Below are 16,833 nucleotides of genomic sequence, written 5' to 3' on the forward strand. Positions count from 1 at the left end.
CCAGTTAAGCAGCCAGGGCAGGCTCAGTGGTGGCCTGGATTCGGCCCGTGGGACATCTCCTGCTACTGCCTTATGCTGGAAGAAGGAAGGGCAGCCACAGCCACGTGTGAACCCCAGCAGCAGCCCGTGCCTGGACTCAGCTGCAGAGCCCCGTGGGAGCGGGCGTCCCACTGCCCCGCTTCAGCATCCCACCAACGGCGCACGGAGCAGCACACCAGCCCCCCTGCACCATGCCGGGGGTGGCAGCTCATCTCTGCTGCTGGACCTGAGCCTCCTGGTGACCCGGGGCCGGGCACTGAGAAGCCCAGGTATTCAAGAGCCTCTCGCTGCAAGCTCACAGCCGTCCGCCCACACCTCTGAGCAAAACCACCCTCTGGATCTCACCTGGGCTGTTTGCAGACTCTTCCGCTGTCATCTGCATAAGGAGAGCGACTTGCTGGCGCTCAGAGAGCGGGTAGCCTGCCCGGATCCCCGAAAGGCCCATTCCGAAGAGCAAGCCAGGCTTTCTGGTGGCGGGCTCCTTTTTAATCCTCTTCCGCTCTGGACCCTGCTTTTCTGTGGTGCAAGGAGACACAGAAACACAAGCCGTGAACATCGCTGTGACTGAAAACCATGTTCGTTCCTGAGCAAAGTGCTAACAGCTCTCCAACTCCGTTTCCATATCTCACAGATTGAAAAGCCTACAGTGAAGAATGCATCCCTGCGGTGGGAGCACCGGTACCTGGGGCAGCCACCCGGGCTCACGCCGCTGCGGTTGCAGCCGGGACATGCACCGCTCCTGCTGCCCACCAGCTCCTCCGACAGCCTCTCCTGGCACAGGCTTCTACCAGTTCTCCCCCCCCCGCCCCCCCCCATCAAACAGCAGCGCAAGAGGGAGGAAGTGGGTCCTTCGTGGGGCCGCTGCCAGTACTGTACCTTCCATCTTGCTTCTAGGAGCCTCCATTTCATGCCATGGTGCTTCGAGGAGCGTACGCAGCCTTACACCACCACAGCATGGACTGAACTGGAGGCATCTAAAAGCATCAACAAAGAGTGCTAACAAGATACAGACTGACAGCTCGGAAACGTTGCCATCTCACCCCCTCATCATCATCAAACCAAGGACTCTGCAGCCAAACGGGTACGTTGCCCCGGGGAGCACCGGGCTGGCCCTCTCCTCCCAAAGTGGCTGCTTCCAGCCTAGTGCAGAGCACCCACCTGCAGTCAGGCCGATGACCACTTAGCCACATCTACTCCTGCATCCCTCTCAAAAAATCCCAAACAAATCGGAGAGGAGGAAGAAACCCCTGCGCCCGGCTTGTCGTCACCCCAGTCCCCAGCCTGACACTCGGTCTCCTAAATCATCCAGCTACAAAGGCAGCTCCTGCTGAGGGACTGAGCGCAACCGCCTCTAAAGCCGGTGTTTGCTGCTGGCGTGCCATGTCCACAAGAACGAGACAAAACCCCAGCCTCTCCCTGCACCTCCAGCCTTGATCCCAGCGACCCACACAGCAGTCTGCTGCAAGCTGGTGAGAACTGGACCCTGCCGAGCATTGTGCAACTTGCTGCCTCCCTCCCCGCTGCCCAGCTCAGCCCAGCTCGCACACCTAACTTCTGCAAGAAGCCTGATTCTACAGCTTTTCTTAAGTATTCTTCCAGTTTTCTTTATGCAAGTATCGATCCTTTTCCCATGCAAGGAGAGTTAGCAGCCCTTCCTCCACACTTCTGGTTTGCTTGCTTGTTGATGCTGGCCGGTGAAAGCACAAATCCTGCTGCACGCTCTCCAGTGGGTCCGCAGAGCCGCAGCCATGCCAGAGTCCCACTGGAGGGATGCGTTCGGTGAACAAAGTTTCAAGGTGCCAGTTCAGGAAACAAAAATTAAGTTGCCTCTCCCGGAGCCAGACAAGCAAGAGAGACAGAATATCTATCTGCAGAGCAGCGCGGCTATTCCTTGCCAGCAGCCAAGCTGCATCCCTCCTACCAGGCAACTGTCCTAAACCCACCAAGAAGCATAAGGAAGATACGGTGCGTGCGAGTGGAAAATCCAACTTTGCTCACATCTATTTCGAAGCACTGCTACAGTTTGTTTAGAAGCAGGCTAACTGCAGGGCTCCCACTGCGTGCAGAGGGCCCGTAACGACATTCTTAGCAGCCACAGCTATAAAAGTTATCAAACGCAGGTGAGCGTCTCCTTGCCCCCACATCGCATGCTCAAACGCCAGTTCGAATCAAGGCCGGTTCAACGCTGCTCAAGAAACCTGAGCAGTAAAACAGCTCGCTGCAGCCCTGGCGTAATGAAAAGACTGCGTACAGATGAGCTGTTCAAAACCTCCCGCATAAACAGAAACTTCTCAAACTGATTGCATTTGCCTTTCAAGAGAGCAAATCCCACCTGTGACTCGGAAGCACAAAGTAAAGAACCTTTTTAACAAAAAGGAGTTTTGACTCACACAGCCACCAGCCCCCGGGTCCTGCCGGGCTCAGCCCCAGCAGGGACTGGTACTCGGCAGGATGCTGCCAGAAGACACAGAGGAATGGGGGGGTTATTTATCACCGCAAGGCTGCAGGTACCTGCTCCCCCGAAGAGGAACGCCGTGATCTGGAGCACTTCCGTGTGGGCTGACTACGCTGCTGACATGGTACGGCAGGTCCTCCAGCAAGGTAGCATAGGGCAAGGGCTCTCTTCTACTCAAATGTTTGACTCTAAACATCCTCTTGTCTTGCTGAAGATAATTTGAGCATCCCAGAAAGCGTCAGAAGGATGACACAAGGAGGTTTGCAAACAAGTAAATGTCTGATAACGTTCTCCAAGAAACAGGGCTTCAACTCCCAGCAGCCAGGGAGGGGAAACTGCACCAAGTCATCACCCACTGTCTGCCCACTCCCCAGCTCCAGCGGCCTGAAACTGGGAGTCAAAAGTGCGTGGGGAGATGTAGAGGTCCAAGAGGATTTGCAACGGATCACGTAGATGCAAGCGTAATGGACTAACGGACTAGCTGCATCCAGTCTCTTCCCTACCACCATCCCTGGGCCACGGCAGGGTCCGGCAGCCCGGGGTAAGGCAAATCCTGCATCCTGCAAGCTCTAACCCAGCTCTGCTCATCCAGTCGTATTTGTCGTTTTGTCAAATTCAACGTGGGTCACCGGCACGCGGCCACCAGCAGGACAGAGCCTGCTTTGCCTCTGCGCAAAGTCCAGCAGGTCAGGCGAAACCGCCAACGGATGGGTTTAAACTCAATCACCAGACTTTGCGCCGAAGCGCAGGTTTCCTCGTTCATTCACCAAACTGCCAGTGGAGTAAAAGTCTCTGGCAGATGAGGGCAGCAGCGTGTGGGGACGTCTCTGCTGCTCCAGCTCTATTCATGCCACTTGCATGTCCCGCACTCCCTCGCGCTGACGAGCAGGCAGCTCCAAAAACCTTTTCCCTGCACCACGCACAAAGGTGCCATCCTCTGCTGCTCTCCCGCTGCAAAGGTCTCGTCCAGAGCAGATGATTTCCATCGACCCCTGCACCTGGGATCCTGTACATTTAAGAAATAACAACTCCGTACCAGGGAACCTCTCCAACCAGACAGCACGGGCCACCCCTCTTCAAATACAAGCCCTGGAAACACATCTGTGCATTGAAGGAGAATCCCAGTCTAATTCTCCGAAGCCACATTTCAGTCACCCTGGCAGTCATAACAGAGCTAGAAGATGAAATCAGATCACAGGAAAGTAGATAGTTTTTTAATGGCTTTAAATAAAATTAAACTCAACGTGCTTATGGTAAGAAAACAATTTAGCCCAGGCAGTTCCAGGAGCCATGCTGCTGAGCAGTGTGTCCCGCCAGGCACGCTCGCCCCGAGCACAGGGACACCTGATCTGCATACGCTGCACCTTCCTGCTCCTCGTTAGGCTCCGGAGCTGCTGCTCAAAGCAGGCTTGTTAAATCCCGCTCAGCCAGGCCCGACTTCTCCGCACAGCTCAGCTCAGCAGGCAGCTCCCGGCCGCATCCAGCCGTGCCACGAAGATGCTCGAGGGGGTCACACCTCGGCCAGCGCCAGCGGGCAGTGTCTTTGAAGCACAAGCGATGCACGAGGGTTGTACGTGGTTAGAGGGCTGCTCCGTGCGTATGGAGCCACAATTAGAATGGGAACATTTTCATTAATATTACTCAGCTGCTGCAGGTTGTCAGCATGAGCCCGTGATTTGCAAAAATTGATTACCAAGTTCAACCGAAAACCCCTAAACTCCTATTAATTCTGCAGTTACAGAAATTTCCTCCTCCACAGAACATTTAACATTAAAAAGCATGTGATGAACAAGATAAAAATAAATTGGAATGCGACTGCCGCGTTCTCGCTCGCTGTGGCGAGGCAGCGAGGGCCGGCGGAGGCAGCCAAGGACTCGGGCTCACACGTGCTTCCCTGTGGGAAGGCGGCATCGCCCGGCGCTGCGCAGGTCCCTGGCGCCAGAGGATCGCATCTCGTCCTGCTCACGCGCTGCGTGACCGCAGCGCTTCGCTCCTCGGTGCCTCCGTCTGCCCAGCAGTAAAGGGATTTCTCCCTCCGGTGCCGGGGCCCCGCTTACCCGTTCCCCCGAGGCCTCCCTGGTGGAAGGCAGCAGAGAAACACAGTACTATCCCCTTTGCAATTAGACGCTTTTCTGCCGGCTGCCGCAGCGCAGAGGTTAATCCGACTTCTTTAAGCGTTCGGGGGGAAGTAGGTCGCCGGCTGTGCTTCCTGCACCGGTTGCATAAGGAGCGGGGCAGGGCTGGGCTGTGCCCGGCATCCGATGGCTCCTGGCACCCGGGCGCAGGCAGCGCGGCAGCCCCAGGCTCCCTGCGTGGCGTGACACTCGGGCAGAAGTGAAGCGTCTAAGAGGGCCTGAAACGTGAGCAGGAAGGATGGAGAAGGAGCTTCCCGTCCTCAGCCTCAGCAGAAGAGCCCGGCAGGGTCCTGCTTGGCCTTGTGTGAGTGAAGTGCCGGGAAGGCTCTGGGCTGGCTTCCCCAGCCCTGGCCGGTCCCAGGCTAACAGAGCTGGAAATGTGGTTTATTTCGATCTGGAAGACTCTACTCAGAATCCAATTTTCAGCAGATTTAAGCACCTGCACAAAGATCTCGGCTCAACGGCTTCAAGTGCCACTGGCTCCTGCAGTCTGCTCCTTCTCCTCTACTTAAATGCTCTTCTGTAACACCTTGCAGCAACATGGAGCAAATTAAGAGAAATGCTCACAGTGGGTAAATACCTCAGCAAACAGGACTAAAGGCTATTTTACACTAAAACCCCTTCAGCAAGGCTGTACGCATGCCAGTCCCTGCATGGAAGCACAAAAACCAGAGGTACGAGGGGGTGTGCAGGCAAGGAGCCCCCCCGCCACGGTTATCTCACTGCCGATCACCAGAGATGGTGGCTGGACCGCGCACACCGATCCCAGCGGGAAGGAAGACCGCAGGGACCCAGCGATGTGCTGCGCGCCCGCCCGGGGATGAGCCACTCCTCCATTTAGCTATTTTTAAAGCAGCTCGTTTGCTGCTTGCTTCAGCCTTCTGCAAACTTACAGAGCAAAGCTTCAGCCTGGCGCTGCCGTGGTTTAATTTGGGGATCCTGCTCAGCTCTTCCCTCACGCTGACGCTAGCAGGAACCGCGTGCACAAGCTTAAAGGGGAAAGCAGGATCTGAGCAGAGCTGCGGCTGCCGAACGCAGCCGGGGAACTGCTTCTCCTTCCTTTCATCACGCTAAACCCGAGAGGCTCGCAAGAGGCAGAACAGGAGCAGGTTCCCAGGACAAAGGGGTTTGAGCATTAGCCCGCAGGTGGTTCTTGTGCCCAAATTAGACTCCAGGTCACGCGACGCTCGCGCTGCTGCAACGGGGAGCACAAATCCGGGGCTGCTGCAAGCCCGTCGCCGGCTCTGCGGAGGTCCCAGGGCAGGCGTTGCTTCGCACAGAGGCATTCAGTGCTGTTTGGCTGGCTCTGCGCACAGGGCAGCACCACGCAGGCTGAACCCCCAGCTCTAGCCGAAACGGGAGAGAGAAGAGAGGCAGAGAAGGAAAGAGAAAAGGGCGGTGATGGAAAATCTTTCAGAGATTTCTCAAACACGCACTGTGAGATGCTGGCAGGTTGTGGGGACGGGAGCTCCAACCCGGAGCTGCAGCTGAGCAGCACAGCTCCTTGCTCCCCACGAATGTGTCGTGCCCTGTAATGCAAAAAGCATCTGTTCAAACCGCTCCAACATGACACCACACGCATATAAGGTGGTACCCTGAGGAAAAATACCATTTCCAAATAAGCAGCTCAGGCTGAACATCTCACAGTGCTGCACAGAGAAACTGACTGTTGGCTCGCCAATGAGTCGGGATTTTCAACAGTTTATCTGCCGAGCAAGCACGCAAACAAAAGATCAATAAGAATAAATTAGAATGGCACAGACAGCAATAGAGACTGCATTGCACCCCCGAGAGACCACACAAGCCTCTGCTTTCCCCTTCCACAGCCTAGCATGCGTAAAGAGTGACTCATTTTTACTGCAGAAGTTGTATGGCATAAAACATTTCGGAGCACGTTGGCTCAAAGCAGGGGAAAAGCAGGTTCAACCTGAGCACGGGCAGCCCGGAGCCCCAGCGTGCGGATGCTTACACGTGCTCGCAGGGCATCGGCAGATGTGGACCAACGCGTGCTGAAGACGACTGATCACGAGTCAAAAGGTTTCCAGCAGCACGATACAACCACGTCCCAAGGCTCCGCGGGCACCCCAGAATTTAAGGACAAGCACACAGGACGGTGCCGATGGGAAGGCTTCGAGGCGGCAGTGCTGCAGGGGCGCGGGGAGGGCGGCAGCCGGTTCAGCACAGCAGCGGCGTGAAACGGGAAGCAGCACAGCGGCACGGGCAGATAAACAAGAGAGGGCAGCAGGGGAGCAGGACAGAAGCCAGGCGAACGCGAGGCTGCGAAGAGCGCAGCGAGAAGGGCAAACAGGGCTGGCGTGACCGCACGGAGACCACCGTAAAGCAGAGGAACGTGGCACTGGGGCTGGGGAGCTGCACCCGAGGGCCAATGCAGGGAGGAGGCAGGCTTTGCACCAGGAGTTCAGGCTGCAGAGCCTGCAGTACAAACGGACTGGGGGGCAGAGACGGGAGATGATGTCTGGCTGATCAGCCAAATGAAAGCAGGTGCCAAAAAGGAAACCGAGGAGGAAAACGAGAGGAAAAACTGTAGCAGGGTCGCTTTGGCGGAACGGCAAGGAAGGCACCCTGAGCCGCTGTGAGCTGTTTCCTAATCTGAAGGATGGAGAGGGTCCAGAGCCAGAGACTCATCCGGCACTGCTAAGCTGAAAGGATGGCAGAGATGTCGGCTTCGACAGTCAGGAGCGGAGGAGAGGTGCCGGCGGGAGGAACAAGCCCGTTTATCACCACGTCAGGTCACTGTGCGTGGAGCTGAGCCCGCTGTCCTCACTGCTCACGCCAGCTCCCCGGAGACAGAGGATCCACAGGCCCCGACCCCAGTGGTTTCAGTATTTTTAAAAGCATAATTCAGCTAGAGAGGTTTAATGCTGTGCAATAGCCTGCGATCCAAATACAGGTGTTTTCCCTAGACTTGTAGGACAGACAACACAGTTGTGCAGAAATGTGTAAATGCATCTCCTCACCAGAGTGGCCACTGGCTAACAAACTGCTGTGGGAGGAACCGAGAGGCTGATATCAGAAACAACAATCTCCATGTTAAACGTGAATAATTCCGAGAGAGACACCAATTTTCAGGTCCAGACCTTTCATTTCCCATGAAACAGAAAGAGCCGGAGGAGGGAGGACGGGGGAGGAAGGCTCCGCACAGCCGCCCGGCCAGCCCTCCCCTCCCAGAGCTGGGGGCAGGACACTGCAGACAGCGCTGATAAAAGCTCTTGTATTAAGGAAAAAGCCATCATTGATAGATTTTTGGTTCACAGAGACACAGCACACTGCAACCTCTCACTCTGCATGTTAAGGAGGTGATGCGGGGGGAGGAGGGAGATTTATGGCAGCTCCCGTCATAAAACGACCTGCTTTTCCGCACAGCACTTCCCAGATGGCTGATGCACACGGGGAGTTTCTAAGGGTGATCTGAAGGCTGGTGTTTGCCAGTCTATCCACACTGTACCGGCATTATGGAGCCCAGCTAGAAACGGAGAAGCTCTGACATTCACTCTCTCCTTGGTTGCTAGGTGAGCACAGTTTCTTGACTATTTTAGTACAAGGACTGAAATTATACAACCAAAGAAAGACCCAATGCAGCACAGCCCCAGCTGCACACATCAGACCGAAGCCAGCGACAGAAAACACGCACAAATAACAGTTTCGTACGCAGATGCATTTTTTAATAAGCCAGCAATTTGCTTCTCACGGATTCCCTCGCCAGCCTCGCAACTTGTGACTAACGAACCCGTTCCCATGCGATGTCGCTCAAAACACTCTCAGGCATTAGGCAACCCAAGAGCCGGCTCCAGGAGAGGACGATGGTTTAGGTCATCTGATTCATCAAGCATTTTCTAACCTAGCAATTAGTGTCACATAACATACTCGGGGGATTAGCACGAAGGAGGCTGCGAAGCAGCAGAAGTTTTAAGCTCCGAGGCCAGCTCCTGCTGACCGTACCCACACTAACCCCGCTCCACCAGCAGCACCTCCCCAGCCAGCTACGAGCCCCTGGGCTTGGCCCTGGGCTCCAGGACAGCCCTCCGGAGCCAGGGAAGGGTCGGTGTGCACAGACCAGCTCGGAGGGCTGCCTGGGGTTTTGTCTCTCCCCTCTCTCCCAAAAAGCAAAACCCTCCTGTGCCAAGGTGGAGCCTCGGGGCGACCGCTCATGTGCTCTGCAGAGGGGCAGGGGCACCCACGGCACCTTCAGCAGTAGCTGCTCTGGGGGTACGGCTGCTTGCTAAATAAATATACCATGGGGTCTAAATAAATCGCGGGGACTGCAACACAAAACCTCAGAAACCTGCTGCCTGGTCGGGAAGGGAGCTCAGGGTGGGGGCAAGGAAGCTGCCAGACATCCCAAGTCAGAGAGGGGAGCTGGGGGGGTAGGTGGACATTGTCCCGGCCCCGCGGCAGTGCCAGCCCACGGCCGGGGGGTCACCGACACCCCCTCTGCAGAGCGCGACGGGCAGCCGGGAGGGGTGGCAAGAGAGGGCAAGGGGCTGGGGACACGGGGGGGCTGGGGACACGGGGGGGCTGGGGACACGGGGGGGCTGGGGATGTGGAGTAGTTCCACCAGCTTCTTATTCCCAGCTTCCACCCACTTTATTATTCAAGAACTTAAAAGCACGGTATTGCTTTTATTCCTTTTTTACAAGCAGGAGACAGAAACAGCTTAAGGACTTTCACATTTCAGCTGCGAGGCCTGCCAGGCTCTCAGGCCACATTTTCCAGTTTTCCTCCCCGACCACAGCCTAGCCACTTCTCCCCACCCCCCCGAGCTGAGGTGACCATCCAACGCCGCGAGACCACAACAGACGCAGATGATGCCCTTGTCATTTCTGTCGGCACGGGAAGGTGCTGTTCTCCACCTCCAGAACAGGAGCCTCCTCCTGCTCTGTGCCATGCACCGCAGCAGGTCCCCCACCTCCGCCGGCCCCAGCGTGCACGGCATCGGCATCGGCATCGCCGCCTGCCCCGCCCCGGCACCACAGCCTGCCGTGACATTTGGTTCAACTCAAACAACTGTAGCAACAACAACAAAAATACCAAGCGATGCTGAGAAATCCCATGACCCGAAGCCACAATGCTGCTACATCACACACCGCTCACCCCTCCCGCCCCGGCCGGGGACTGAAAGCGGCAACGCTTGGGTCGGAGGCACTGCTGCCGGGGTGGCACGGGCAGAACCGGGCTCCGGCTTGGCCACGGGCCGCTGCCAGGCTGACGGAGGAGGAGGCAGCTCGCCATCGCTGCCGGATCCAAGGGCTCCAGCTTTCAGGTTACCACCCACCGCATTTAAATGGCATCCAACCCACCGAAGACCCCCTTCTGCAGCACTTCCAGATGAATGCAAACCCCTCCTGCCTCCTCCTGCTCCCCTTGCCCCCTCCGCGGGGAGGCTGTAGGGAGAGCTCAGGTTTGCAAAGCACTCAGCTCAAGAGCTGCCACAGACACAAAAGTCTGTGTGACAAAACACTTGAAAATTAGGATTTCTCTGGCGTTCGGGGAACTTTACACAAGTGAGGCGTTCGGTTGTGGACTGGGCACCCCACCTGCAGCTCTCGCCAACCAAGAGCAGCAGACGCTGCGCTAGCTCTACATGGCCACGGCAGTGAGCAGGAGCACAGGACGGCTCCAGTGCCTCTGCTTTTAAGAGTACATTTATTTAAGGCTGGGTATTATTTAGCAACGGCAGGATTTGGACATGATCTGGACAAAACTGAGCCTCTCCCGTACATGCACTGATTTTGCCACTGAACATGCACAAAACCAGTCCTCGAGATTTCGCACAAGCCCCAGGAACGGCAGTGGAAGTTGAGGGGTGGAGGCACGAAAAATACCAGCAGCAACCCTGCAAAGGCAAAATAAACTCCAGCGTCTTCCTCACTTTTCCCAAGTGAATCCTCAGAGAAGACAGACCTTCTGCATCTGGGGAGGTAACGGGGCACCCAGCACTGCTGCGGACCTGCAGTTTTGACCCAGCCTTGCTCAGGCCCTTCCAGCTCCCAGGGAGAGAGAGCTCTTGGAGGCCAGAATTAACTCACAGTGCTCGGAGATTTGTATTAAGTCCTAACTCTCCCCAACGATGACTAAAGGCCTGGAAACCACAGCTCCGCCTCAAGCCAAGGGACTCAAGTGACAGCCTTACATCAAGCTAAAGAAACTGCCCGCAGTACGAGTGGATATAATGAGTTTTGCACTCTGGACTGCGCATTTCACAGCTGACCTTCGAGCAGCGTTACCTGATCCGGTATGCACGACACAGAGCAGTAAAAAAACCCGCCCGTGCGAAGCCACCGTGCTGCCGTCCGCTCTGCAGCCTGCGCGGGAGGCGGGGAGCGCCGGCAGTCTCGTGCCATTGAGTCAGCCCATGACTCAGCCGCGGCTCAGCGCCGCAGGCACCAGTGCCGGGAGGAGCGCCGCTGCGTCCTGCTCTGCGCCAGCCGCCCGTGCCCACCTCTCCCGCCACCTCCCCGCAGGTGGCTTCCCAGCAGGACTGTCCCCTTCTCCCCGCCGTCTCTGCAGGACGCTCCTCTGCGTGCTTCTTAATATTACAATTTTCTAATATTTATTTTTTTAAATGCCTAACCTCCTTTCAGCACAGCGCACAAACGAGGAGCTGCACGAAGCCTCACGAGCTGCTGAAATTGCTGGGAAAAAAGCTGGCTTTACTCGTTCGGCGGCTGCCAGGCAGCACGTAGGTTCTCGGCAATGTCTGTGGATGTGGGGAGATGCCTCACGAGTGAAAGGAGAAGGCAGGAGGAGAAGTCTCAGGCAGAGAGATGCTGCTCCCACAGTGCTGGATCTGTAACGTGCACAGCTTTATGCAATTTTTTTTTTCCCTAAAGACAGTTTGTTTAGTTAACTCTGAGGAACCCGAGAGCCAGAATTGTTACTCTAGAAACCATTTTGAAGGAGATAATTTTAAAAGATTTATCACTGAACCTACTGTACCCAAACCATACGCTGTAAAACAGTGCTGGCCAGCAGCACCCCCCACAGCCCACGCCAAGCCCCTCTGCACGGGGACAAACCCCGACGGCACTGGGAGCGTTCGCTCAGACCAGGGCGCAGTAAAGGCACGCTGCGCTGGAGGTGGGTGCTGCAAATAAAAATAGATCAAGAACGAAATCGCTTCCTTGCTTGCTTTCTGAACACACCAGCACCCTGTGCCAGCAGCACATGCTCCTAAGCCAACTCAAGGAGTGGGCTGCAAGAGCAGGGTTAAAGGGAGAGGAGGTGAGCTGCCCCACTCCAGCATGAGCGAAGGACCGGGGCAGACCTCTGTCCCCACACACACACCTCCCCTGGAAACAGAATCACAATCACAGAATCGTATAGGTTGGAAAAGACCTTTAAGATCATCGAGTCCAACCGTAAACCTAACACTGCCAAGCCCACCACTACACCATGTCCCTAAGCACCTCATCCAAACGGCTTTTAAATACCCCCAGGGATGGGGACTCAGCCACTTCCCTGGGCAGCCTGTGCCAATGCTGGACAACCCTTTCAGTGAAGTAAAATTTCCCAATATCCAGTCTAACCCTCCCCTGGCGCAACTTGAGGCCATTTCCTCTTGTCCTAGCACTTGTGACCTGGGAGAAGAGACCGACCCCACCTCTCTACAGCCTCCTTTCAGGCAGTTGTAGAGAGCGATGAGGTCTCCCCTCAGCCTCCTCTTCTCCAGGCTGAACACCCCCAGGTCCCTCAGCCGCTCCCCATCAGCCTTGTGCTCCAGACCCTGCCCCAGCTCCGTTGCCCTTCTCTGGACACGCTCCAGCCCCTCCATGTCTCTCTTGTGGTGAGGGGCCCAACACTGAACACAGCATTCGAGGTGCGGCCTCACCAGTGCCGAGTACAGGGGCAAAACGCCTGGGTGCAAATGGAAAAGCTGTCCAGGGAGGCACCGGTGCTCAGGGTAAGTGCTATGAGCAAGCGAGAGGTGTCGGTTAATTTTTGCAACCTGCCAGCGAGGGGACGGTGCCATCTGTGAACACAGAAAGGCTCCGAAAAAGGCAACAGATACACTGTGCTAAGGAAGAGGAGCCACTGCAACAAATCAGGGCAAGGATTCATGTTATCGTTTAAATTTTAGAGGCAAAAAAAATATCCCACTACAGGCAAAAAGAGAGCTCTCCTAGCTCCCACATCCTTACAGCTGAATTCCACGTGGCTGTGGAATACCCTCACACAAACACGACAGCCTGCGTACAGCAGCCCAGGAAGCACGACTGCGTGATATAAACCATCTGAGGGCAACTCTCCAGCCGACACGGCCAACACCGGTGTTGCAAGCCCACTTCTCACAAGAACTGAAATCAAAGTTTAGGAACAGAAGAAGAACAAGCAGCCTCCCCCTCCTCCGGGGACGCGGGCAAGCGGCGTTGTGCCCAGGCAGCGGGGAGGTAGCGGGGGCTGCGGGGTGGGTGTGCTGTAGCCCCTTTGTTTGAGACAAAAGCCCGTCCTCCCAGCCACGCACGCTTGAGCCTGCACTGCCAGATGCGTGTCATTAGACGAGTGCCACCTCGTTACACGTGCACGGGCTCGGGGGCAGCCCTCCATCCCCCTGTGACGTGGGCAACTTCTGTGCACCTACAAACACGCCTCTACCTGCTAAACGAAAGCCGGGCCAAGGGACAGAAGGGTCTGAAACGCCCCACGGCTGCAACGGGGTGGTGCAAGAGGGGAGCAAGGTGCCAGTAAGCCTTTTCCCATCTCAAGCATCTGATTCCTGGAGTAAGAGATCTCAGAGACGAGAAAGGCTCCTGCTAAGCATCAGTCTGCCTCTCTGTGCGTTTATCTGCAGCTCCCGCTGCTATCTCCTCCCCAGCGGCTGAGTCACTTCCTCTCTTCAGTCTCCACCAAATAGGTTGCTAGAGACTCGCCTACACCTTTCCAGCATTTGTCGAGCCCGATTTGTCTTTAAATGCGTCTTTGAGCACAATGACCACCTCCCGGTCTCCGGCTGGCCTCCGTGCAGGCAGGGAGCTGGGCTGCTGCTGCTGCCCCTTGGCTCAGCCCTGCCGCTTGCACACCCGCTTCCCCAGGAAGGACGAGCTCTGAGGAGGAAGGGGAAGACGTGTCTGAAGATAGTCCCAGGCCTGCTGCAAGCGGAGGGGTAACGCGGGAGCCGATGGGCAGGGGCATTCATGGGCTGCGCTGCTGCTCCTCTGCACCCTGCAGCAGCCCCAGCCTCTCCCCCCGCAGCACTCTGCTCTCCCTGCTCTGCTGCTCTCTTTGTAATTTGGTTTCCTTCTTGATGCCACCAGCAGAAACATCTCTACAGCCAGAAAGAGACCAGAGCCCTGTGAGAAGCGGATAACCGCTGCTGGGGGACATGGGAAGCGAGCTGGTGGAGCCCTACCGTGACATTTTAGCTGTCACGAGGGTCAGACAGCCCTGAAGCAAGTTTGGGTTTAAATTCTCAACCAAGTATTGAACGTGGCAGAAACACCCTTGACAAAAAGCAGCAGCTATGGTTCTGGCTCATCAGCTCTGCCTTGCCCCAGCCACCCTCCCTCCAAAGGTGACACCCCTGAATTTATTCGAGTGAGCCACTGCAGCTCCACGAACGGTCCCAAAGCACTCCCACACCGCCTGTTTGGAGAGTGAGCGAAGACCACCCGTGTTGGGCTGTAACCCCATCTGCTCCCTGACGTCCAGGGGCCAGCCCTTCTCCCGCAACTGCAAACCCTAATTTATTCATTCAGCGATGCACTCGCCCATCTGCACGCCACGAACGCAGAAACGACACTTCATCCCTGCAAAGGGCCATCAGTATGAGCTGTCAGTTAACGAAATGAATTAATGTTTTGAAACTTTCTCTCCGGAGAGGGAGTTCAGCAACTGAGAAAATTACCATTCGGCACACAGAAACCCACAGAAATGCCGGGCCAGCCCCAGGACATGCCACTGCACGTCCTCGCCTGAGAAACAGCCCCCGTGGCCACGGTGGATGCATGACCCAGGCAGCACTCGTGACCTTTTAAAATCTGCCCTCCCAACTTCTGAACCAGAGGAGACCGGCCAACAGCTCACGTAGGCTGACGCACCACGTCCTGCGTCAGACCACCTCACACACTCACCTTTTTTACCTTTTTTTTTTTTTACATCTTTTTTACCATTTTTAAGCATACTCCCAACTTTTAGTCCATTTTATCTTTTTGCACAAGTTGTGATCCTTACTTGACCAGAACTATTTCCAAGTGCAGATTTCCTAGAAATGTACAGAGAGGACCTACACAAACCTCTGCCCATAAAGCCATAGCTAAGCCTCTTGCAACCAAATAGCATTCTGTTCTCCACGTCAAAGCTTTGCAACAGCTTCCCAATTGCTTTACAAAACAAACAGCCCATTCAACGTCTCTGTAGCTACGTGGAGCCATGGCGCGCGAGAGCCACGTGTACCAGCCACTCTCCTGCCACGAGATGTGACCTGCCCGACCACGACACAGCCAGGCTGAAACACCCACAGCAGCACTAACGCTTCCCAGAAAGCAGGCGTGTATTGAGGATGCATTGCTCAGTCATGCTGCAACCACCGAACCAACCTTGGCAGTTCCAACAGGGGCAAACAGGTCACCTTAATGTCCTTATGGTCCTGAGGACCACCCACACCAGCCCCAAAAGGCCAACCTAAACACCCACACAGGCCCAGACGGCCACCTCACCGAAGTCACACCTCCAGCCCATCAGTATGACCCCCAGACAGTTTTACACGTCTTTGACAACACCTCTGCACACACCGATTGGAAATAATTTTTCAGCTTTAAGATAGTGAAGTGCTAAAAGTTTAAAGCTCCAAAACAACGAAACATGGCTAGAGAGGTACACATATGTATTTACATAGACATACACATATATATCGCGTTTACTTTAGGCAGACGCATGATCATTTGTTTACTGCTTGTTGTTTCTCTTCAGTACTCAGCTTTATTCTTTTATTTTCCAAGTTCTTACTAGCAGGCCCAGCACTGCTTCTTGGCTTGTCTAAGCTGCAGTTCATGAACCGGACTAGTTAGAAACGGAGGAGAACAGACCACCAGCCAAAGGAAGGGGTGATTAAATATATTACTAAGCAGTTAAATATATTACTAAGAACACAAGAGCCTTAATCCACTCAGCTCCGAGTGTGTGCGTGCATACCACAGCAGTTATCCTCTTGTCCACATGCCTCTTCCTTCAATTAAAAAATACTGGAAATTTGATAGAACGCTTCAGGATGGATTGCTTGCACATTGGACACTGTGCGCTCCCCACCACCCCAACACTCACGATTCGAGGGTGGAATACGTCATTTCTGTACCTGTATCCGAGTCTTTTTGATCTCCATTTGTTCCAACAGTGAAAGGCAACTTCCGTTTGGTCGCTCGCTCTTTCACCTCTTTGCCGCCATCGCTCCGGTCCAACTTTGGAGTCTTGGTTAGAGAAACTTTATCTTTATCCTAGAAAGAGAAGAGACCAGATTAACAAGATCCTTCCCCAGACTGTGCCCACCTAACCCTCCAACGTCTGCACCAGCCTCACGCAGCACTTGTCCTCTCCTTTCTACCGTGGATTTCCAGCATCAGGGTTCAGCATTTTGCAGAAAGGAGCCTCCACCAAGCTAAAATGCTAAAATATCGCTAGAGAAGAGTGAGGCCAACTAAGGCTGCTGCGTGGTGTGAAACCTGCAACCAATTCACCTGAAAACCGAAGCCAACGCCTTGTGTGCGGCTGGGGATGTGCCCGGCTGCAAGCACAGGGGGAAGGCAGGCTGGGGTGGGGGAACCCAAGGATTTCCAAGCACAGCCACCCCCGTCGTTTGGGAAGGCTTTCCCAATCCTGAGCAGAAGTGGGATGCAGGGGAGCGCACACAGCATGCCTGGGGGACACACAAAAACCGGCATTAAAGCCCTTGGTTCAACGTGGAGAGCTGAGGGCTTCTGCTTGAGGCCTGCGGTATTTCTAGCATAAGAATACAGCATTACTCTTTAAGCTTACGTGATAACACGTTATTCTGGAGAATATTCTGGCAGCCGATAAGTCTGCTAACATTACTGACCATTTACAGGATCAGCACCGCAGCCAAATGCACTTAGAAGGTTTGCATTGTACAGTCAGCGGAACGATTTGTACCAGAAAGGCCAGTATAGCTCTGCCTATATCCATAGGCAGCACTCTCCATCCGAGAGCAAGCAGCTCCATCTGCTCCCAGCTCTG

The 16,833-nt window shown here is 55.2% G+C and overlaps 1 protein-coding gene across 5 annotated transcripts in view; it reads right to left on the minus strand.

Moving 5' to 3' along the window:
* The window catches only part of ANKRD11 (ankyrin repeat domain containing 11), a 160,311-nt gene that overhangs the window by 15,948 nt on the left and 127,530 nt on the right, over positions 1-16,833 (minus strand). For 4 of the 5 annotated variants that reach the window (XM_072872559.1, XM_072872560.1, XM_072872561.1 and 1 more), the window contains 2 exons: positions 15,938-16,076; positions 385-555 (listed from right to left, as the gene is read on the minus strand). In XM_072872559.1, coding sequence (XP_072728660.1) covers positions 385-555; positions 15,938-16,076 — 310 coding nt within the window. Of the gene's footprint in view, positions 1-384; positions 556-915; positions 1,014-2,550; positions 3,046-15,937; positions 16,077-16,833 lie in introns of those variants that run through there. The other variant, XM_072872558.1, reaches the window with a different exon arrangement.

The sequence above is a fragment of the Ciconia boyciana genome, chromosome 9 (assembly GCF_034638445.1).
Source record: "Ciconia boyciana chromosome 9, ASM3463844v1, whole genome shotgun sequence".
NCBI classification, from domain to species: domain Eukaryota; kingdom Metazoa; phylum Chordata; class Aves; order Ciconiiformes; family Ciconiidae; genus Ciconia; species Ciconia boyciana.